The sequence below is a fragment of the Otolemur garnettii genome, unplaced genomic scaffold (genome assembly GCF_000181295.1).
Source record: "Otolemur garnettii isolate 467f Iridium unplaced genomic scaffold, OtoGar3 scaffold00025, whole genome shotgun sequence".
NCBI lineage: Eukaryota > Metazoa > Chordata > Mammalia > Primates > Galagidae > Otolemur > Otolemur garnettii.
The window spans coordinates 14,271,977-14,295,616 of record NW_003852420.1 but is presented as its reverse complement, the minus strand read 5'-3'; the positions used below and the strand labels follow the sequence as shown (position 1 = coordinate 14,295,616).

Genomic DNA, 23,640 nt, shown 5'->3' with positions numbered 1-23,640 from the left:
TCAGGACAAACTACCAAGGAACTGCCTCAACCTCTCATCAGTCCTCCTCCAGTCCTCTTCTGTCTAGACTCACTTTGGTTTATCATTAGGAACTGAGCAGGTCCAAGACTCAGGCTTCTGCTTCAGCCCAGGCCAGTACTCCTTGTTTGAGGTGAAAGCCTTAAAATTTAGCTCCCTGGCCCTTGTTTGGAAGCAATGTGGAGTAAGTAAGCATGTTTTGATTTAGGCAGGATAGTTTGGGATACCTTTAAAAAAAACAAAGCCAGATGTTAAAATGTCTGGCAAGATTAGAATCAAGACTAGGTGATTTGCTTCTAAAAATAAGTTTCAGTGAGTCCCAGGGACTAATTAAGGTTTATATTTAAAAAGCGTCTACCTGGTACGCAGCCACCTTCTGCATGCTGTGCATGTTATTGGGACTCGTATTATAGGAAATGGTATGTGAGAATCCAAGTGGGACTGCTGCCATTCTCCTTGTTGTATCTGGTCTTTGGCACTAGAACCAGTAACCTTCCTCCCCTTTCCTGCCACTTTCCCTGCACCCTCAGTTTATAGAGGCAAATGGGTCTCTGGCCACAGAATGGAAAAGTCAGGCTGTTAGAGGACTCCTGTCCTCTCTGCCTGTCTTCCTGTCCGTCTCTTCAGTTTTCTCTCCCCATAAGAGATGCTGGGAAACTCAGAATCAGAATCGGCAAAGCAATTATTTAAAAACTAACTGGGGCCTACTCCCACCACCTGTCTTCTTTTGTCTTCCCCGAATCCCATCTCCCTTCCATCTTTCTCCCTTCTTTTCCTTCAATGCCCACACCACTCACAAGGAATTTTCCCATTACTGTGAACTTTGCTGAAGCAGAGGAATATTATCGGCCTTCACCTCTTTTTTGGACCACAGCCACCCAGCCATTTCTTAAACACCCCCTACCCCCTGGAAAAAAAAAAAAAAAGAAAAAAACCTTATTGACCTGGTTGTTGAAAGGATAAGAGTAGCTTTATCCTACATTCAGTACCCAAACTCATTGCAATATCCTTACTGAGGCCATGAGAGCCTGAAGGGCGTCTGCCCAGGACAGGAGCCATGGCATGCGGCAAAGATGAATCAGGGACCAGAAAAAAAGGGGCGACGTCCCCCTTCCCTACCACCTCTAGCCTCTGTCAGCAATGAGCTGTCCTGAATAGTGGCAACAGGCAGGCACCTCCCACCCTGCACAGTAGCTGGTCAGGGTTGAGTACAAGGGATGACATGCTAGGTGTCAGCCCAAATGATCTCTGCATCATCTTAAAGAGGTGGGAGTCAGGGAAAGGAGCACCAATGAGATTTTTCCCTTCAACCTTTACAAATGTCATTTTGTTAATGGAAACCCGGGAAGCAGGTGTGATTACTTTTTTGCTCATAGAATATTATCCTAAGTTGGGATTCTACTACCCTAAACCTTCCCTAGTAGCCCTTTAAATTCCCTTTTTGGTAGCTGTTTTCTCTGCCCTCTCTCCACCTCCCTTCTTATCTAGGAGCTGTTTTTAAGCACGATTTTTTAACAGGTTATATTGTACAGGATCAATATTTTGCTTTTTAACAAGGATATTTATGTAATAAGAAACTTTGCCTTAGGCAGGTGTTGGCCAGAAAAGTCCAGATTCCTCTGGGACCCCACCCTGGCCTCTCCTGGAGTTCTGAATCTGCTGTTGAAGGAATTGGCTGTGACCTTCACCACTGGAGAGTAGGGTCTGTGGCGAGGGGAAAGAGGTGTTCACCATGATAATCTAGTGCCTCCATGGAGGGGTTTGTAAGAATTCCAGTCCAATTTCTTTGTGTGTCAGCTGACTTTAGCTGATTCTCCCCATGTGCACCTCTCCACCTCTGCATATTTGGCACTAGAACCCCTGAACACCACTTCTCATCTCCTTCCCTCCCTATCAGTGGTCAAGGCTTTGGAGCCACTCTTGTAACGCCAGATTATTTAAAAAGAAAAATACAAGACAAAAATCTTCTAGCACTTTGTAAACACAGTGAATAACCTCTTGGAGTATTTTTGGCTTTATATAAAACAAGGTTTTTAATTGTAAAATATAAGTGCCATTAGAAAATGCACAGGGCGTATCTTTGTTAAAGTAGATTTTTCAATGTTTTACAGAATTACATTTTCAAAAGTTTTTATAATGAAGTTGTTTATTAAAAACTTCTGAATGATGTGTTTGGAAGTTGTGAACCTCTCTGATTGGGAAAGGGTTGGAGCGAGCCTGGAATTGGGAAGAATTGGAATCTTCAGAAATCTTCACCTCACCAAGGTGATGGTGAGGGTAGGGTAGATGGTAAACCCTCTGTTAACAAGTACAAGCTTTGTGTTTAGAAATAAAAGATATTTGAAAGTCTTCAAGGTAAGTGCCATCATCCTATCAGTTAATCATTTTGGATAAAAAAGTCAGAATACCCCAATTAAACAGTAAAATTTCATGTAATTGAAAAATGCCAGGGCTTGGCACAGTGGCTCCCTCATCTCAGCATTTTTGGGAGGTCAAGATGGGAGGACTGCTTGAGGCCAGGAGTTTGAGGCCAGCCTGGAAACAGCAAGACCCTGTCTCTACAGAAGATAAGAAAAATTAGCCACGCATGATGATGAACACCTGTAATCTCAGCTCCTCAGGAGGCTGAGGTGGGAGGGTCACTTGAGCTCAAGAGTTCTAAGTTATAGTGAGTTATGATCTGTTATCTACTGCACTCCAGCCTGGGTAACAGAATGAGACCTTGTCTCTTAAAAAAAAAAAATTGTTCTTTTAACGCAAGGTGGAAAACAGTCTAAAAATACCAGTTGTAGAGCAGCCTTTAGGTTAGATTGTTCTAGTAGCTCAAACATGATTGACCTTAGCATTTCTATTTCTGCCCTATCTTGTGCAGTTGTGGCTTCATCTTTAGGCACTACAAAGTAGGTTCTTGTAGGAATGGAATGCTGCCACTAGGTTCTTAGGTAAGAGGACTCCACTTTTTTTTTTTTTTTTTTTTTTTTTGAGACAAGAGTCTCACTCCATTGCCCTCGGGTTGAGTGTGGTGGTGTCATAACTCACAGCAAGCTCAAACTCTGGGACTAAAAGATCTTCGTGTCCCAGCTTCCAGAGTAACTAGGACTATAGGCACCTGCCTCAACACCTGGCTTATTTTTCTATTTTTAGTAGAGATCCCAATTTAGTAGAATCCCAATTTCTATTTTAGCAAGAGATTTTTGCTCTTGCTTAGGCTGGTCTTGAACTCTTGAACTCAAGCAATCCACCCGCCTCAAGTCTCCCAGACTGCAAGGATTACTGGTGTGAGCCACCATGCCCAGCCAGGACTTCACTCTCTTATTCATAGAAGCTGCAGTAAACATCTGTTTTATTGGCCTTGATGGGATTCTGTGCCATCCCACAAGCAGTCACCATAAGCCAGTGAGAACAAGACTGAGACAGGGAAGGAGGGAGGCTTCTCAAAGGAAATTTGGGATACTGTTAGGATGAAGAATGGATGCTGGTTATACAAGAAAAACGTCTACTACAGCCACTCACTGCCTAGAGTTCACATCTAGTTAATGACAGACCTAGGACCTGACCTACATTTGTGCCCAACCATCAACCAACCGTTGAGGGGCTGACATGGCTTTACGTGACATCATTGCTTGGCCAGTCTCTAACAGAGGCACACACCTTGTTCCTGGGCCTCACCCCTTGAGATCCTCCCATCAAGGGCTCAGACTGAAGCCAGTTATCTTTGGTTTGGAGCCAGTGTTCATAGCTAAGCAGTGCAAGTCACTATCCATGCCAAGAGCCCATGGGGGCATTAACATGTACAGGTGTTTTGTGTACAAAGGTGATAGGCTGGCCCTTCATCTTTGGCCTTGTACTTGACAAATGTTAAGTGTCTACTCAGGATCCCAGAGGAATCCACCTTCCCCTCTAGGAGGTGTATATCCCAGAACAAGTCTGGGGCCTCAGATGAAACAGCCGTTCTATCCTTAGGGCAGCAGAAAACAGGAGGCCTTCTAGAGGAGGTGGCAAGGACTTCCAGGCGGAAGTGGGCATTAGGTGTACTGACCTCCATAGGCCACAAGTTTAGGAGCTGAGATCACATGAAGATTTGCAGAATCAAGGACTGCAGAGGCTGGGTCCACCCATCCTCAGCCTACTCAAGTACAGACCCTGCCCGTCAGACTAGAGTCCACCTTTGTAAAGTGGCTGGTACTGAGCAAAGTGTAACCCCTGGGCCTAGGACAAGGTGAAGCAAGGCCTGCCTGGTTTCAGCTAACCAAGAGGATCCAGCCTCTGTTGGGGAAACTAGTACATGCACAGTTGCTCCCTGGTATGCTGTGCTGGAGACCCTCCCTCGCCCCAGATCCTTTCACTCTGACCTTGCTATATCCGCCCCCAAGAATATTTCCAGCACTTTCTTTCCTCACATGAATATTTCAGTCACCTTCTTATGCTTGACAACTATTCCCGCTATTTGTGGCTCCCCGTTTGAGTCTGGTCAGTCTCTGCAAGGGAATCCTCTTGAGCACTCTGCTGTGCCTCAGCAATTTATCCCGTGCAAGGCCGCAAGTGTTCTACAGCTGCCCCAAAGCAACGCGAGTGTGTGGGAGTTGGGTAACGCCCGCAAGCCCACAGCAGATCTGGTAATAGCCCTCGTTTGGCGCCGTGTGGCGTGGTGGCCGTGAAGGGAAGGTTATAACTGTACTTCACTGGGGAGGGCGGGTGTACTTGTCCCCAGGCGTCTGCTCTGAGCTGCCCCTCGCTTGGTATACACTTCGAGTAATCTGGAACCAGGTCTGTCTGGGCCTGTGTCGGGTCCCCACCAGGAAGACCCACACCCCTCCGCCAGGCCTTCAGGCTGTTAGTCCGGGGCAGCCCGCCAAGGCACCCTGGCGAATCTCTTCCGGAAGGTGGGGGCGAGAGGGGCGGAGTCTCCCCCTGCTGGCCCTACCCCCACCTCGCCTCGTCGCCGCAGGTAGCTGTGGCTCCGCCCCCGTGGCAGAACCCGCAGTCCTGCTGGAGTGCTGCGACCCCTTCCCGACCCGGGGCTCCTTCAGGTGACCGCGGACGACCGGGCGGAGGCCCTGTGAAGGTCCTGCGCTGGAGAGGGGCGCCCTCCCGGCCCCCCGCGTTCCCGACTGGAAAAGCCCAGGATCGCTGCCGCCCGGACTCGGCAGAGGGCCGCCGGGACCGCTCTGACTCCCCCGAAACAACCTTTGAGGCGAATGCCCCAACCCTGGAAAGCAGCCTGGTCTGGGACGAGGCCCGGGAAACCTGTGGGGCAGAAGGGTGGGATTGGGGGTGGGAGGGGCACAGGCAGGAGCCGGCGGGAAAGCCGAGGAAATGACTGAGGAGGGCATCATCTTCGTGGAGGAAGCCACAGAGAAGGTGGAGAAGCTGCAGATGGGGGAAGAGAAGCTGGTAGGGGAGGAGAAGCTGCAGGTGAGCACAGAGGCCCTGAACCTTGATGGCGTAATTGTGGACCCACTGGAAGCCATCCAGTGGGAGCTGAAGGCAGTGAGAGGCCAGGCCAACAGAGCCTACCTCTACTCTAGCGCAGGTTGCACTTAGCACAGAGGAGCTTCATTATCTAGAATACTCCAGGCTTCTGGGTCAACACCTTACCGAACTACCTGCAACTGTCAGTCTTGATTAGCCCCGAGATGAAAATATGCTCTGCTACTTGATGAATTTGGTGGTGAGGGAGCTCAGGCACTCCAGGACAGGTTGCAAGTTCAAGTTCTGCTTTTGGAGCAACCCCTATTTCCGGAACAAGGTGATAGTGAAGGAGTATTAGTGCAGATCCTTAGGCCGAAGGGTGTCTGTTGCAACTCAAATCTGATGGCAGTGAGGCCGGCACCCCCCATCCCCCACCCTGGTCTACAGGAACCAGGATGCTGTCCAGAGCTTCTTTAGCTGGTTTTCCCCCGCACAGCCTCCTGGAAGCTGGAAGTGTTGCCCAAGTTATTAAAGATGAATTGTGACCCAACCCCCTGCAAATACTACCTGCTGGGGGATAGGCCTCATGCAGCCAGGGGAGCCCTAGCAAGTGCCCACAGAGGCCCCTCCTAGGCCCTATAGATTCCAGTCTGGCTAAGTCCTTCCCTAGTATGTGGTGTCTACAAAAGACTCCCTTCCGCCTGCTGTGGGCCAGGGCTCAGGCCAGTGGCAAGCACTTTGCTGTCTGCTTTTTTTGTTCCCTGCACTCTGGCTCCTCTGCATGTTTGGTGGACTCAGCTCCAAGATTGTGGCCTTCATGGCCAGGCTTTACTGTTTCCATATGGCTTTCATGCTGTTCCATGTCAACATCACATGACTATTATGAGCCACTGCATCTATGCCAAGCACTCAGTGTTGTGGGTGTGTACTACTGTCATTTTCATTGTTTGAACCTATGACAATGGCCTTCCTACCCATCTTGACATAGGCAAATCATCACTAGGAGGACCAGTTAGTTCCTCTTTAAGGTCTACTGCTTCAAAGCTGCAAAAAACGCTGGGCTTCATATTCATGCTGGCCATGCTCCCAGTGGCCCCACACGCTGGCTGTGGCAAGCTGAGTCTCATTACCCAAGATGAAATGGTTGCATTTGGTGCTGGCTGCCATCCAGACTTGGCCATTCTATGACTTTAGGACCACAGGCCAGACTACCACCAAGTGAACTATTGGGCATCTGGCAAAATGGGCACACAACAAGGACACTGGGCATGTGCGAGGTCAAGGGTAGCACATTTTTCACGATCACACTGCATTTCTTTTTTCTTTCTTTCCTTCCTTTCCTTTCCTTTCTTTTCTTTCTTTCGAGACAGAATCTCACTGTGTTGCCCTTGGTGGAGTGCTATGGCATCACAGCTCACAGCGACTTCAAACTTTTGGGCTTACGTGATTCTTTTGCCTCAGTCTCCCAAGTAGCTGGCACTATAGGTGCCTGCCACAACACCCATCTATTTTTGGTTGCAGTTGTTTAGCTAGCCCAGGCTGGGCTCAAACCTGCTAACCTTGGTGTATGTGGCTGGTGCCCTACCCACTGAGCGACGGGCACCACCACACACAGCATTTCTTGTCCCATTTGGTCCTGCATCACACCCAGCTATCAGCTTGCAAAGGTCTGTGCTGTGCCCCATCAATGCCTGCCCATCACCTTTCTGATGAGTTTTACCCAGGCCACCATCAGCCCTGTTGCCGGCTCCTAGATCTACAAAAACTGACTGTGGACCCAGATGGGCCACCTGCCACTGGCCAGGAGAACCCCTAATCTTCTAGGAACTCTGCCAGGCTGGTGTAGCTGGGCATGCTCAGGACGGGGCAAGGATGGGACCCCTTCTGGGAATCCACCTTCCTGAGCCCTGGTTATTGGACCTGCCCAGAATCCAGGCTCTTCGGCAGTTCCCCTGCCTCCACTTGTTTTTAGGCTGCCAGGTTACTGTTACTGGGGAGGGAGCTTCTGATCATGGGGCTTGTCTGCACCTGCTCAGATCTCACATAATTTTTCTTTAAAGGGCTCAGAAACAAAACAACTGAAGAAGCAAGTTTTTTTTTACAACAGCTAAGGAGACAGACTATCCTGTTGAATCTGCCTCCCTTTGTCTGCTACAACTAGCCCTCTCTTTGCCCACTCTGCTCCTGTGCCCCACCCCCTTCAGCAAGGCCTGGAATCTTCAAAAGGTATGGGATAGTGGAAAGGCTTCTAAACAAAGAGTCAGAGAAGTTGCCAGGGGCTGGACTAGTTAATCATTTCATTTTATGCTGTGTTTTTTTTTTTTCCTGTTTGCAGTATCATACACAATCATCAAACTGCTGCTAGAATGCTCACACCTGTTACTGCAAATTTATGCTCTATTCTTTTAGACTAATGTAACCCTGACTCTGTCTTCCTCCTCCACCAGGTCCAAACCTACCACGTGTTTCTTTTCTTTCTTTTTTTTAAATTGTCACTAACTTGAAGCTCTGCATCCTAGGTTTCTGTACATGCAAGAGCTGAGCTGCTCCTTCTCTCCAAGTCCCTCCACCAAGCTGGCAGGACTGTCTGCTTCCATTTCCTTTGGTAGGGGAGGGGGCTTATCTTCTGCTCCCAGGGGCCTGGGGAGGCCTTAACACAAAATAACGGGAGAGGGTTCTTTTGGCAGGGGAGTTCAACAAGCCAGAGACAGCTGAAAAGGCAGACTGCTGAGATATGGTGGAAGGAGATCAACCCCTGATTTTGCTCTTTTGATTCATTGATGTGTTTTGTAAATCAGAAGAATAATAGAATGTCACAACTTTAGAGGTTTTTCTCTCTTGGTCTGACCTTGTTTGTAGAAAGTTAGTGATTTTTATTTTGCTGCTTTTAAGCAACGCCCTACACATCCCCTCCTGTGTTTCAGCTCACTGGGGAAATTGAACTGTACTTGCTGCTTTTAGTTGAGAACATTTATAAGATTGTCAATGTAAGTTTTCTTTGCCATTTGGAAACTTATGTAACAATTCACAGTTGTTATCAAGTTGTTGTGGCCTGTTAGTATAACTTTGTATGCAGGAGTAGAGTTTGAATAAGGTGGTTTTATAGGACTTAAGGCTGAAGTTATGGTTGGGCACAGTGGCTAATGCCTGTAATCCTAGCATCCTGGGAGGCTGAGGTGGGTAGATTGCCTGATCTCAGGAGTTCGAGACCACCTCTGAGCAAGAGTGAGACCATGTCTCCAAAAATAGCTGGTGGTTGTGGCAGGTGCCTGTAGTCCCAACTACTCAAGAGGCTGAGGCAAGAGGATCACTTGAGCCCAAGAGTTTGATGTTGCTGTGATGCCATGGCACTCTACCAAGAGCGACAAAGTGACATTGTCTCAAAAAAAAAAAAAAAAAAAAAGACTGGAAATTATTTTCTGGAAGGATAATCTCCATAAAGAAATGTGCAGTCCCAATGGTTTTGCATTTGTGCCCTGGTAGTGGTGCTATAATTGACATCACTAATTCTAAACAGTGAAATACGACTGAGATGGCTTTGTCCAATCAGAAGGGGATTCATGGTACTTTTGCATTCATGATATGCATATGAAAAAATAAACACCTTTTGGTCTGGGGAAAAAATAACTTAGATCATGTTACTCCCCCATTCAAAACCCTCCTAGATGTTTAAAAAAGACCTGAATTCCTTATTGCAGGTGACATAGTGTTGCATTTTCTGGCCCCTGCCACCTGCTAGCATCTGCCATCTTCCCCCCTTCCCTCCTTAAGCATCTTCCTGCCTCAAGCTTTAGCACTCATTTTTTTCCCTTTCTGGAATTTTCGTCCTACACATATTACCATCTCTGACTCCCTCAATTCATTCAGGCCTCAAATGCCACTTCAAAGCCCCTCCCTGCCCAGCCTGTGTGAAATAGTCTTCCATTCCTTCTCATCTTTTCCTTTCCTTGGTGATTCTCTCCGTGCCAATTGTAACTCTCAGAAATGATCTTGTTTCACATGTGTTAGGAGAACAGGGATCTATCTACTATTTTATCCAGCGAGGTTCAGTATCCAACATCTCAAAAATTGCTGGTGTAAGTGAATGACTTTATTCATAGTCAGAGTACTGTGCTACGGTCCGACAAAATAAAGAAAAAGGCATTGTCCCTGCCTAAGGGATTTCAGTTATTGTGTCCTAAACACATCAGACATTTTCATACTCAGTTACATGAAGGGTGGGGGTGATGAAGGGTAGCCATATAATTTGTCATCCAGTTGGAACACATCAAGCAGAACCCAGCTAAGTCCAGCTTGGCATACAGGTCACTCCAGCTGTCTATGATGATGTGGGATCAGAGGGTGGAGACCTCTCTGAAGTTGGGACACTGGAGCTGGGCTTTAAGAAATGCATAGGAGTTTAGAAAGTGGGTCTGTGGAAGGGAATTCCTAGCAGAGCAAATGGCATAGCAAAGGTACTGGAGTATGAAAATGTATGATATGTTTAGGACATGGTCTGGCCCTGGGTATGGCTGCTTGAGTGAGGCAAGGCTGGATGGATAGGCTGAGGCCTCTTCTGAGAACAGGAACTCTGATCACCAAGCCCAGGCATCATCCTGTGGGGAGTGGGGAGGGGTATCTGCTGTGGCTCAGAGGCGAGTGCCTGCAGTTACAGACCTGTGGTATCTTCAGTTTGACGCTTATCTGTCTATCCAGGCTGTAGCTCTTCCAGGAAGCCCTCCATGTTTACTCCAGCCCATAATAACTTCTGCCACCACCCCAATACAGTCTAAAACCAGAACTTGGGCACCAAAGCCAGGCTGGGCTGTACCCTCTGGATGTGTCTTTTGTGCCAAAGGCCTGGCCCTGAAGCTCTCTGGAGAACTCCGGTGAGCCCCTAAGCATCTTGATAGTCCTGGAAGCAGGTACTCTGCGTGGTTTGCCTGGTCTATGGCTGGGGGTTGGCAGGTCCAGTGTGACTCCTGCCGCCCTAATTTGGGCCCAGCTGCATCCTGCACGCCTTTGGGTCCTGGACGTTGGTACTTTCCTAACATGTGTTCACTGCTCTTTCTGCTGCATGGCCACTGGCATGCTTCCTTCTCCCTGCAGCAAGGGCACATCCCACCTACCCTCCTGGGACATGAGTCTCCTCAGAACCGCTCTTGCTTATTTGTCCATGCCCTGAGTCATGCATTTGTTTATCCACACATAGTTAGTACCACCTTTATCCTAGACATGAGGTGACTACTGTGGTCCCTTCCCTCAGTGAGCTGAAGGGTCCAGTGGTGAGGCTGAAAAGCAGTGATGATAACCACCAATGTTTACTGAGTACCAGCTATGTGCCAGAGATAAGGCAGGATACAGCAGGCAGAGTGGGTCTCTAAATCTGAGTCAGACTGTGTCCTCTTTCCAACCTTCCAATAGCTCCAACCTCACAAAGAGGAGGAGCCAATATGCTCTGGACGGCCAGCAAGACCCTCATGATCTGACCTCTGGTCACCTCTCCAATTTCATGTCCTATGCTTCTCCCCCTCTAGATCACTTTCCAGCTAGTCTACAAACCTGGCTCAAGATCTTCTGTTCCCTCTACCTGGAACTTTCTTCTCCTGATATTTGTACAGGTGGTCCCTCACTTCATTAAAGTTTCTTGGCTCAACTCTTAGTATTGCCTCTGCAGGAGAAGCCTTCCTGGACCACCCTTTCTAATTATCACCCCTGTCATTCTCCCTCCCCTCCCCTTTGTCTGAGTTGGATTTTTTTTTTTTTATAATATTTAGGACCAAGTGATATTATGTTGCATATTCATTTATTTATCTGCCCTTTTCTGTACACTCTTGGGACTGTTTTTTATCCACTGCTGTATTCCCCTTACATAGAATAGCAGCTGGTACAACTAGAGGTTCTGTAATTCTTTATGGAATGAACGAATGCTCCATACCTTCAAGGTTCAGGAGGGTCTTTCAGGTGGCAAGGGGACAGCATGCATAAAGGTGTGGACACCTGTTGGAAAGCCTTCCAAGATTTGAATATCCCTTAGGATAGGAAGTCTCTACTGCCCAAGGCAGCCCTTTCCCAGTCAGTCTTTGAGTTGAGGCAATAAATGTCCTCAGGCCCATTCCTGATCCCTACTACAGAGAGATGGCCATGTGGCTCCAAGGGTGGAGGAAGGAGGCCTGGCTAAGGAGGGGGCTTTCTTCTCTGGTGTGAAGAGCAAACACAAGCCCCAGATCCCAGGGTTTTGCTCGCCTCTGGTCTCAGGTTCCTGCCCTGTTCTGTTTGCCAAGAAGGAACTTTGGACAACTTTTTCAATCTGAGAAAAATCTGTCCCGAAACTATGGCAATTACTTGTAATCTGCAACTGTCTTGATTACAGCTCAGGGGACTTTGATATTTTCCTCCAAGGATACCAATTCAACAGAAAAATTCAAGGAAGTCCATGGCATCTGCTTGCCCTTCTCTGCAGGGGAACTTAATATTGACTTGAGTGTGTGAACTTTGAGGCCCCTACCTGCAGGCCCCACCATGAATGCTGACTCAGTATCTTGGGGTACAGCGCTGTGTTGACCAGGTACCAGTTAGAAGGCTGATAGGCTTGCAAGAGGCTGCTGCCTGCTCTTGCCAATTCTCTACTGTGTGGCCTTGGGTCTGTCTTTTCACAGCTGTCAGCTGTTTCCTCATCAGTGGAGAAACTTGGTACTCCATAGCAGGAGGAAAAATTGCCTTCTAGGAGACTCCCACTCCCCAAGCTCTTCCAGGTGTCTGGCTCAGTGACAGTGCTTTTGGTGGCATCTAATAGAAACTCTAACTTCAATTAAGTTAAACAATAGACTTTTTTCTTACATGAATATCCAGAGGCAAAATGGGCTTTGGTGCCATTTGATTCATCAGCTCAATGATGCCTTGTCCTCTGATCTGCCATCATCCTTGTTGGGTCCATATCCCTTGGTGCCAAGATGGTGGCATTAGCTCCAAAAGTCACACTGGGATATAGCAACTTCAGAGAAGGCTGACAGTCTTACCATGACTCCTGTTAATGAAGAAAACTTCCCCAGAAGCCACTTAGATGCTCCTGGTCCTGTATCTTACTGACTAGAACTAGGGCATGTACCCACTCTTCAATCATTATTGATAGAAGGGAGCAGGGTGGCATGACTTGCTTAGACCACTCATTGGTGGAAACGGATGTCTGCCCATAATGTCAGTGGGGTAGCTAAGACCACTGCCTGTAGGGGTCACAGTCCTTTCTATGGGACCCTCTTAGCTAGCACTTTGACCCTGTGATGGCCCTCAGTGTTAAAGGTTACTGATTTCTGGGCCAGCACAAGTCCAATTGTAAGATTCTGGACCTAGAAACTTCCTTTAATCGAGCCAAGCCACTGCCAAACTCAGATTCCCAGGAGGAAGGCCCTTTAGACTCCCCTTTGGTAGGTGAGACAGGAATAAATGATCGGATACTTGCTGTGTAAGCAGCCCTTACACTTAACAAAACTCACACAGTCCTTCACAGAAACCCTGTGATCTTACAGGGAAAAAAGGCAGCTGTAGAGACTTCTGTTTCCAAGATGGAGTAACAGAGATCAGATTTACCTGCTCACCTGGAACAACCAGAAAAAACATAAAAAAACATGTTAACAGTGGTTTTCAAGGCTCTGGACACTGACTAGTAGAGGACAGTAATTCTAGACAAATAGGAAATAAATGAGGTGAACCCTGTGATTACCCCCAGCCACGAGAGAGTTTTGGCTGGGAGGGAGCCAAACTGGTGACAGTCTATTGCTCTGAGATGCGGAGACAAAGCTAAATGTCTGGGAAGAGCAAGGTACCTGGAGCATGTAGGACAGGACACCGGGGAGGACAGAGCTGCATAGGTAGAAACCCCAGGAGATCTGTAGCTGGACCCCCTGAATAGTTAGCAGAACATCAGCACATGTGTGTGAGGAAACTGCCTAAGGTTAGGTAAAGAACCTTCAGGAAGAATTAGAGAGAACAGTGCCTGCTGCTCACATGGGAATGGTCTGTTCCCACCAGACATCATGGCACAGAGTGTCAGAGCAGTCAGGAAGGTCTTGCTCAGTAGTGGCAAATAATTAGTTCTAGAATAAGCACAGGTTGGATTTACCAAAAAAAAAAAAAAAAAAATCTGTGAAGGATCCAAGTAACTTAAATGTCCCAGTACAAAGCTTAAGAGGATTTGTAGATCATAAATATAGCTAGATCCAACAAGGTAAAATTCACAATGTATGGCATCCAATCAAAGATTATGTGTATTAGGTAACATAATCCAAAATGAGGGAAATAATCAAAATCAACCCATCACTGAAAGAAATGTTAAAATGTGTATATTACCAATTATTCTAATTTTATTCCATATGTTTCAAAGATTCATTAGAGCCTCACATATCTTGTCAATTTTTTTTTTTTTTTTTTAAGATTGAGTCTCACTCTATTGTCCCAGGCTAGAGTACTGTGGTGTTAGCCTGCCTCCTAGCAATCTCCAACTCCTGGGTTCAAGTGATCATCCTGCCTCAGCCTCCCAGAATAGCTGGGACTACAAGAACCTGCCATAACACCTGCCTAATTTTTCTGTTTTTAGTAGAGATGGGGTTTTGCTCTTGCCCAGAGTGGTCTCAAACTCCTGAGTTCAAGGGATCCTCTCACCTTGGGCTCCCAGAGCACTAGGATCCTCCACTGCACCTGGCCTATGATCACAATATTTTTGACAAGAGTGCCAAACCATTCAATGGGGGAAAGGACAGTCTTTAAGAAACGGTGGTGGGAGAACTGGATATCCACCTGCAAAAGAATGAATGTGGACTGTTACCTTACACCACATACAAAAATTAACTCAAAATGGATCAAAGACCTAAATGTAAGAGCTAAAAGTGTAAAACTCTTAGAGTAAAACATGTAGAAAAAGGTAGCTAGATGGCATTAGATTGGACAATGATTTCTTGGATATGACACCAAAAACAGGTGACAAAAGAAAAAAATAGATAATAAGAATTCCTCAAAATTAAACTTTTGGCTGCACACAGTGGCACATGCCTATAGTCCCAGCAACTCAGGAGGCTGAGGTGGGAAGATTGCTTCAGCCCAGGAATACAGTGTGTTATGATCATGCCTGTGAGTAACCACGGTACTGCAGCCTAGGGAACATCAGTGAGATGCTGTCTCTAAAAAAAAAAAAAAAATTTTTTTTCTGAGACAGTCTCACTTTGTCACCCTAGTAGCGTGCTATGGTGTTGTAGCTCACAACAACCTCAAACTCCTGAACTTAAGCAATTCTCTTGCCTCAGCCTCCCAAGTAGCTGGGACTATAGGTGCCCACCACAACGCCTGGCTATTTTTAGAGATGATATCTCACTCTTGCTCAGGCTGGTCTCAAACCAGCCTAATTGTGAGCTCAGGCAATCCACCTGCCTCTGCCTCCCAAATGCTGAGATTACAGGTACACGTCACTGTGCCCGGCCCCCCCCTCCTTTTTTTCCAGACGCAGTCTCACTATGTTGCCCTTGGTAGAGTGCTGTGGTGTCCCAGCTCACAGCTACCTCAAACTCTTGGGCTTAAGCAATTTTCTTGCCTCCACCTCCCAAGTAGCTGGGACTACAGGCACCCACCACAACGCCTGGCTATTTTTTGTTGCAGTTGTCATTGTTATTTAGCTGGCACAGGCTGGGTTCAAACCTGCCAGCTTCAGTGTATGTGGCCGACATATACACTGCAACCACTGTGCTATGGGTACTGAGCCCAATTTTTTTTAATTAAAAAAATTAAAAACTTGGGCCAGGTGGTTCATGCCTGTAATCCCAGCACTCTGGGAGGCTGAGGTGGATGGATCACCTGAGCTCATGAGTTTGAGACCAGCCTGAGCGACAATGAAACCCAGGCTCTAAAAATGACCAGGCATTGTGATGCGTGCCTGTAGTCCCAGCTACTTGGGAAGCCCAGGCAAGAGAATCACTTGAGCCCAAGAGTTTGAGGTTGCTGTAAGCTATGACGCCATGGCACTCTATCCAGGGCAACAAAGTGAGACTGTCTTAAAAAAAAGAAAAATGGGTGAAGGACTAGAATAGACATTTCTCCAAAGAAGATATACCAATGGCCAATAAGCCCACAAAAAGACGCTTAACATCACTAACCATTAGGTAAATACAAATCAAAACCACAATGAGCACTAGGATGGGTGTTATCAAAAAATAAGAAACATTAATGAGGACAAACTGGAGCCCTGCCCACAGCAGTGAGTAAAGGGGATGAGAATGTAAAATGGCCTAGCCACTGTGGAAAACATAAACACTCAAAAAACTACCACATGATCTAGCAATTCTTCTAGGTACACACTCGGAAGAATTCAAAACAGGGACTCAGATAGATATTTGTATACTAATGCTCACAGCATTATTCACAATAGGCAAAGGGTGAAAATAACCCCAAATATCCACTGACGGTTGAATGGACAAACAAAATATATATACACAGAATGGAATGTTGTTCAGACTTATAAAAGGAGTGGAATTCTGAATCAAGCTGAAATAGATGAACTTTGAAGACATGCTAAGTAAGAAAGGCACTAAAGGACAAATTTTGTGATTCCACTGACATGAGGCATCTGGAGTAGTCACATTCACAGAAACAGAAAGTAGAATAGTTGTTACCAGGGGATGGGGGAGAAGGGGTGGTTACTATTTAATGGGTACAGAGTTTCAACTGGGGATGATGAAAAAGTTCTGGAGAGAATAGTGGTAACTAATGGTTGCACAACATTGTCAACATACTTAATGCCACTAAACCATATGCTTTGAAATAGTTAAAACAGTAAATTTTATGTTGTGTATGTTTTATCACAAAAGAAAGTAGGGACATGGAAGATATGGAAGAACACCTAAATCAGTATACAGTGATCAAATTAGGAGAAAAGGCAGGCCTGGTGGCTCATGCCTGTAATCCCAGCACTCTGGGAGGCCAAGGCAGGTAGATTGCCTAAGCTCAGGAGTTGGAGAGCAGCCTGACTGAGAGCAAGACTCCCTCTCTAGTAAAAACAAAAAACTAGCTGGGCATTGTGGCAGGCACTTGAAGTCCCAGCTACTCAGGAGGCTGAAGCAAGAGCCTCAAGCCCAAGTTTGAGGCTGCTGTGAGCTATGACACCACAGCATTCTACCCAGGGTGACAGAATGAGACCTTGTCTCAAAAAAAAAAAAAAAAAATTGAAGAAACAATTTCTTAAAACTTTAAAACTAAATGCACAGATCTAAGAAGCTCAATAGATCCTAAGCATAAGACTCTCAATGAAAACTATGCAGTAACATAGAGAAAATCTTAAAAGTAATCAGAGGGAGGCTGAGCAGGAGGATCACTTGAGCTCAAGAGCAAACTATATGCTGCTTATAAGAAACACATGTTAAATATAACATAAATAGGGTGAAAGGATGGAAAAAGATATTATATTACAGTTAGTCAAAAGATAGTGGGATTGGTTACATTCACATCAAATAAAGTAGATTTTACTAGGATGTTACTAGGGATAAATCCATCCAAAGGACAGTATGTGTCTAACAAAATACACAGAGCAAAAACAGAACTTCAAGGGGAAATATCCAAATCTACAATTATAGATAGAGATTTTAGCCTCCATTTCTCAACTATTGGTAGAACAAGCAGGTAGAAAATCAGCAAGAATCGTCATAGACTTGAATACCACCATCAACCACTACCTGATTGATATGTATAGAATAATCCACCCAAGAACATAGAATATGCATTCTTTTTGATTTTACATGAGTTTTTGCCAAGATAGACCATTTTGAGGGCAATAGAAGTCTCACCAAAGACAAAATGATTCATGTCATATACAGTTTTTGCTCGCAACAGCATTAGAAACATGCACCCCAGCCACTTTCCTGTTTCACTTGTTCATAACAACTTTATTTGTAAAACTGAAAACCCAAAAATGTCTATCAACAGATGAATGGATAAACAAATTGCATGCAATGTAATACTACTCACAAATTAAAAAGGAATAGACTATTGACACACATAACATGGATGAACCTCAAATTAAGTATGAATAAAAAAAGACAAAAACACATAGTGTATGATTCTATCTATACAAAGCTCTAGGAAATGCAAACTCATCTATAGAACAGAAAGACCACTGGTTTCTTGGGGATGGTGCCTTAGTCTATTTTGCTATAAAAGAATACCTGAGGCTGGGTAATTGATAAAGAGAAAAGGTTTACTTGGCTCATGATTCTGATGGTTGGCAAGTTCAAGATCAGGCATCTAATTCTGGTGAAAGCCTTAGGCTGCTTCCCTTCATGGCAGAAGGTGAAGGAGAGCTGGTGTGTGCAGAGATTACAGGATGTGAGAGGAAACAAAAGACAGAGAGGGAGGCATCAGGTTCTTTTTAAAAACCAGCTCGCTCAGGAGCTAATAGAGAACTCACCACCACGGGAGGTCATTAATCCATGAATGATCTTTCCTCATGACCTAAAAACTTCCCATTAGACCCCATCTCCTGCATTGGGGATCAAATCTCAAGTTCAGGTTTAGAGGGAACACACATGATCTACGGGTGGGGAACCTGTGGTCTCAAGGCTACATGTAGTCCCTACATGTGTTCCCAAGTGTGGCCTCTTGACCAAATGCAAACTTGGACTTGATCAAAAGGCTGTATTCAAGGATTCAGAAGGCCACATGTGGTCCCGAGGCTGAAGGTCCTGCTGATGATTTCATAGGTGTGTCAACTTATTATAAATTGTGCAGTTTATATCAATTACATAGAACTTCATACACACAGATATTTTAAAAAGGCAGTATAGTGGTTAGAAGGACAAGTTCTGGAGTCCAGCTCCTGAGCTTAATATTCCACCACTCACCTGGAACCGCCAGCAGGTTACCTCAACTCCTTGGTACCTGTTGTCTCCTCTGTAAAAGTGAGCTAGTAATACAATCTGCCCCAGAGGCAGGTTATCTGTTATCTTGGATCATATCCAAGATTAAATGAACTAATACATGGAAACTGTTTGGAACATCAGCCTCTGGAACTTCACAGATAGTAACCAGCACTCCTCTCACGGCAGATAAGGAACTTGAGGCTTGGAGTTATAGAGGGTGGGGCCTAAGAGGCAACTGTCACTTCTGTTTGCTTCGCATCCATTACTGTGGGAAACTGTTCTTTCCTCATCACCCATTCCAAGTAACTCTGGGTGGGGCGAAAAGCCACAGTATCTAAGACCTTTGAGGAAGGCAGGCTAATTATACTGTATACCCCTGGATGAAGTGATTGGTACAAGATGTGCAAACAGTGATCCAAGTTGGGCCAATCAGACGTTTCTTGTGATTTAAAGAATAAACATGTTAAATATACTGAAACTGGGAGGGACATGTTCTTTTCCCCTTTGAGCATACCAAAATGGATAATTAAGTTAGAGTGATTTATGTCATACTCTCTCTGCCTCCACCACCAGGAAGATGGTTGACAATGGGGCAGAGTAAGGCCAGAGAGAGGCACAGTGGAAAAAGGCAGTGAGTCTACCCTTTGTACCCCTGAATCCAGCCACACCTGAAGAGAAACCAATAACATCTTTGAGGGCTTATGAACCTATCAAATTCGCCTTCAGACACAAACCATTTCGACCTATGCTTCTATTGCTTGCAAGTGAAGGAGTCCTACATGTTAGACAGTGGAGTGATTTGACAGTAAAATACTAGAACTGAGAATCCAAAACCAGGTCTCACTGCTACCAAAGCTCACACTCACTTGCTATTTCCTGCTGGTAGGATCAGAAGGGCGAATGCTTACAATTCATTATGGAGGGGCTGAGCAGGTGGGGGAAGCCATGTACCAAGCAGGGAGTGGCAGTGGCTAAGCCCTAGAAAGCCTGACAGGAGAGTCCAACTCTTGCATGAGATTTGAAGACACAACAATAGGACAATGGCATATTTATTTACAACTGGACCAAAAAAAGGCATACAGGCATTTTTAATTAAAAATAATAATGATAATGATTTAAAAAGTCAGAAAAATTGATGATGTTTGAATCTTGTATGAGGCATCTGTTTCCCCACTCCCTCCCCCAAGAGAATCTCTTAGGGGCCAAAAATCCAAGATTTGAACGAACAAAAGACTCCAGTATCATTCTCTACTGCTTGGGTTCCCTTTCTCCAACCTGATTCTTGGTGGATGCCACCTGGTGTTGTGGAGTCACTGTGAGGCAAGACTGAGTTCACTGGTTTGACTGGTGGCACTGGCAGGGGCTGCCTGGAGAATGTGGGCTATGAGGGATGCATAGGTGCGTTCCTAACTTACCCAGCATCCTGAGCTGTCTCATAGTGGGAGTGCCAAAGGGGCTGATCAAGGGTGGGCGGCTGCTACCTGAACCCTAATCCCTGGGTAGATTTGGTCTCTTGCAACTTAAGAGCAAATGTTTGGGATATACATGGGGTGGGCAGAGGTTGGGAAGAGCAAGAGGTATCCAGGTCAGCCATGTGAGCCCCCTCTTTCTAACTTAGGGAGATTGGGCTTCTTGACTATTCCTGGGAGTGGGAAAAGGAATGACGGAACTTACCTTCCATCTTCTTTCTCACAAGCAGTTTTTTGGAGGAGGCAAGAACTCAGGTGGAAGCTAGAGGGGACGGGTCTGGCTAAAGAACTGAGTATGGACCTTGAGGCCAGAGGATGCCAGGAAGGGAAGGATCTGAGGTCTCCAGGCCTCCTTGTTCTGCCCAGAAGTGGGGGAGGAGAGGGTCTGCCACCAGCACACTTTGTTAAGAGTCAAAAACCCCCACCCGAAGAAAGGGCTGGGGAGCAATCCTGGGAGATGAGGCCCCCAGTGGCCTGAGCATCCCTTCCCAGACACAGGCATGAGGATGCTTGGCTCTGGAAATACTCGGCCCCAAGTCCAGGGTTTCTTGGCACACACATATCCATAACTGCAGTATCTTCTCTTCCTCCTGTTGATCCAGCAAACTCCGGCTGTTCTGAACAAGGGTGATTCTTGTTCTGGGGAACCTGGTCCTTAGTACTTCTAGGCCATTTCCTTGTAGCAATCAAGACCTGGGCTTGCTCCTGGTGAAAAAGATGACTCAGAGGCCTAGCTGGAACCCCTGCCTTGGCAGCCCCAGGAGGAGGCTGGGGAGGAGAGAAGAGGGAGGGAGAGGGGCTGGCAGAGGCTCATTGGCACTGAGGGTGTTGTCCGGGCTGGAGCTGTGCTTTGTTGCAGCATCAGTGGAGAGGATGGGCGTTGGAGGGCTCAGAAACCTCACTGAAGCCCCAGCACTTCCTCTTCCAGTCAGTCGTAGGTGGCCAACAGCCCTGAGGAGCGGAGGTGGAGACGGTGACCAAAACCCAGTATCTTGGTGCATTTATCCATCCTGGATCCATTTGTTAAAAAAAAAAAAAAAAAAAAAAAAAACAAGGAAAAAACCCCAAACCAAAAATAAACCTGAATTAACATGTTGGAGAGTTCCCAATTAGAGGGACCTTTGTTAGCACTGAAGAGAAAACAACCCACAAAAAAACTCATTCCCCACAGAACTGGAATAAGATGAAGAAAAATGGAAGGTTTATCTATAGGCCCTCCCGCCCCCCACGCAGCCCCAGGATCCAGGAACACTGTGCCAGGAGTTACATTCCAAACGAGCAGGAGTTATTTTATTTTGCGTGTCTGTAGTTCCCCACGCAGGGTGGCTTCCTGTCCAAGGATGGAGTGGGCCTGGCCACGGTCCATTCCACTCAGTCTATCTTCACGGCAGCATAGATCTTACGGACAAACATGTAGGCTGCATAGAAGCCAATGGTGCCCGTGAGCAGCCAGAAGGACAGGACCATGAGGGCGGTGTAGCCAAAGTAGAGAAGAGAGGGGATGAATTCCACAATGTCCAGCTGGGGCAATGAGAAGAGAGAGGCAGATACTTAGTGCCAGGCTGCCATGCAAAGTGGAGCTCCCACCCTCTTGCTCTTGCATGGGGAAACTGAGGCATGGCAAAGGGAAGGGGCTTGCTCTAGGTGGTAGAGGCATGCAGGGCTCAAAGCCATGGCTATGCTTCATCTGTACCAAGGCATGTACATTGCCTTGTGTGCTCATAACCTCAAGGGCCTGAGTTGGAATGCTGCAGGCAGAAATGGCCACAGCTATGCCCTTCCTGGTCCTCTAGACTCCAGAATAGTATGGTAACACCCATGGGTGGCTGGAGCAGCAATCGGAGCAGGTAGGAAGAGGGAAGAACTGTCTCTGGTCCTCCCAAGAATGCTGGTCATTTGTTAACATCTCAACAATGATTTTTACCGTGGAGCCCTTCAGACTCTTTAATAATTGGGGTAAAGTTTAGAGGGACAGAGATGCTAGGGATATGTGTTGTGTTTCTGAGGGGAGGAGGGAGGTAATCTGGAACTTAAGACAGGATCTCACTTCTATTGCCTGAGGTAGAGTATAGTAGAGTCATAGCTCACTGTAACTTCAAATGCTTAGCCTCAAGTGACCCTTCTTCCTCAGACTCCCAAGTATCTGGAACTACAGGTGCATGCCATTACATCTGGCTAATTTTTCTTTTCTTTCTTTCTTTTTTTTTTTTAAGAGATGGGAGTCTTGCTATGTTGTTGAGGCTGGTCTAGGACTACTGGCCTCAAGCCTTAAGGCTGGCCAATTGCCCCCTTTGGCCTCCCAAAGTGCTAGGATTACAGGTGAGCCACTGCACCTGGTTTTAATCTGCAATTGTGGTATCAAGATATGCCTAGAGCAACAGGCCTGAGTAGGGCCTGTTCCAAGACTCCCCAGCAATCACATAGTCACAGAATGCCATGAGCCAAGAAAAACAATAAAGAAACAAAGAAAACAACATAGGTCACTATTTGAGGTCCTCTCCTAAGCCTGAGGATGAAGACCACATTTTCAGGTTCAGCCCCTCATCTCTACTTATAAGCACTCTTGGGGCCGTGGATGGAAAGAGGGATGAGTAACAAACAATGATAAAAGCAGGAAATGGGCAGGCCAATGAGGCAGAGCTAGAAAGCCCCTGAGAGTTTAGGCAGTCCAAGACCTTTATTTTATAGAAAAGGCACTGGGACTGGAGGTTTCTTTTTTTTTTTTTTCAGTTTTGGCCAAGGCCAGGCTTGAACTCGCCGCCTCCGGTATATGGGGCCGGCACCCTACTCCTTGAGCCACAGGTGCCGCCCTAGGGACTGGAGGTTTCAAAGCACAGAAGGAAGACTGGGGCAGAAGGGAGGCTGTGATATAATCTTTAGTTTTTGTATGCCCAATAGTCTTTCTTGTCTTCTCTCTTCCAGGTTTTCAGGAACACACTCAAAACACTCAGTCCTTTGGGGCCCATCATTCCTCCTACAAAATCTAAGCCAGTCAATCAGAACATGTCGTCCTGCTGGACCTGATGAACAGGGAGCAGGCATGTCACCTAAGCAGAGCTAGGACTGGTACATGGTGGAAAGACATTCTTTTAGCTCTGGGGTTGCCACTGGTCATCTTTCTACTTTGTGGAAAAGAAACTGCCTGTAGACTGAGCCAAAAAAAAAAAAAAAAGACACACTGAAGTAAGATGTGCACATACAACTCTGATATCTTGACCCCTGGACCTAATCATGCCTAAAGCTAGAACTCTAATTTCTTTTTTTCAGAGACAGTCTCACTGTCACCCTGGGTAGAGTGCTGTGGCATCATAGCTAACCAGAACCTCGATATCTTGGAGTCAAGTGATCCTCTTTCCTCAGCTTCCCCAGGAGCTGTGAATACAGGTGCCCATCATGATGCCTGGCTAATTTTCTATTTTTAGTAGAGACTGGGTCTCACTCAGTAGCCCCTGGGTTGAGTGCTGTGGTGTCATAGCTCATAGCAACCTCAAACTCTTGGGCTCAAGTGATTCTCTTCCCTCAGCCTCCCAAGTAGCTGGGACTATAGGCATTTGCCACAACGCCCAGCTATTTTTAGAAAAGGGGTCTTGTTCTTGCTGGTCTCAAATTCCTGAGCTTAAGCAATCTGCCCACAGCCTCTAAGAGTGCTAGGATTATAGGTGTGAACCACTGCACCCAGCCAGAACTCCAATTTTTTTCTTTTCTTTTTTTTTAGAGACAGAGTCTCACTTTATTGCCCTTGGTAGAACGCCGTGGCATCACAGCTCACAGCAACCTCTAACTCCTGGGTTTAGGCAATTCTCTTGCCTCAGCCTCCTGAGTAGTTGGGACTACAGGCGTCTGCCAGAACACCTGGCTTTTTTTTTTTT

At 46.3% G+C, this 23,640-nt stretch overlaps 1 protein-coding gene, 1 non-coding gene and 1 pseudogene across 2 annotated transcripts in view; 1 reads left to right on the top strand and 2 right to left on the bottom strand.

Annotated features, from left to right (window-relative positions):
* Nucleotides 1-4,303: 4,303 nt before the first annotated feature.
* LOC100954605 lies at nucleotides 4,304-6,088 on the top strand (annotated as a pseudogene).
* Nucleotides 6,089-7,753: 1,665 nt separating this feature from the next.
* On the bottom strand, nucleotides 7,754-7,882 carry LOC111724743. The gene has a single exon (XR_002772980.1).
* Nucleotides 7,883-19,334: 11,452 nt separating this feature from the next.
* TM9SF4 (transmembrane 9 superfamily member 4) overlaps nucleotides 19,335-23,640 on the bottom strand; it is a 54,189-nt gene continuing 49,883 nt past the window's right edge. The window contains exon 18 of the mRNA XM_012804149.2: nucleotides 19,335-21,292. Coding sequence (XP_012659603.2) covers nucleotides 21,143-21,292 — 150 coding nt within the window. The 3' untranslated portion in view covers nucleotides 19,335-21,142. The remainder of the gene's footprint in view (nucleotides 21,293-23,640) is intronic.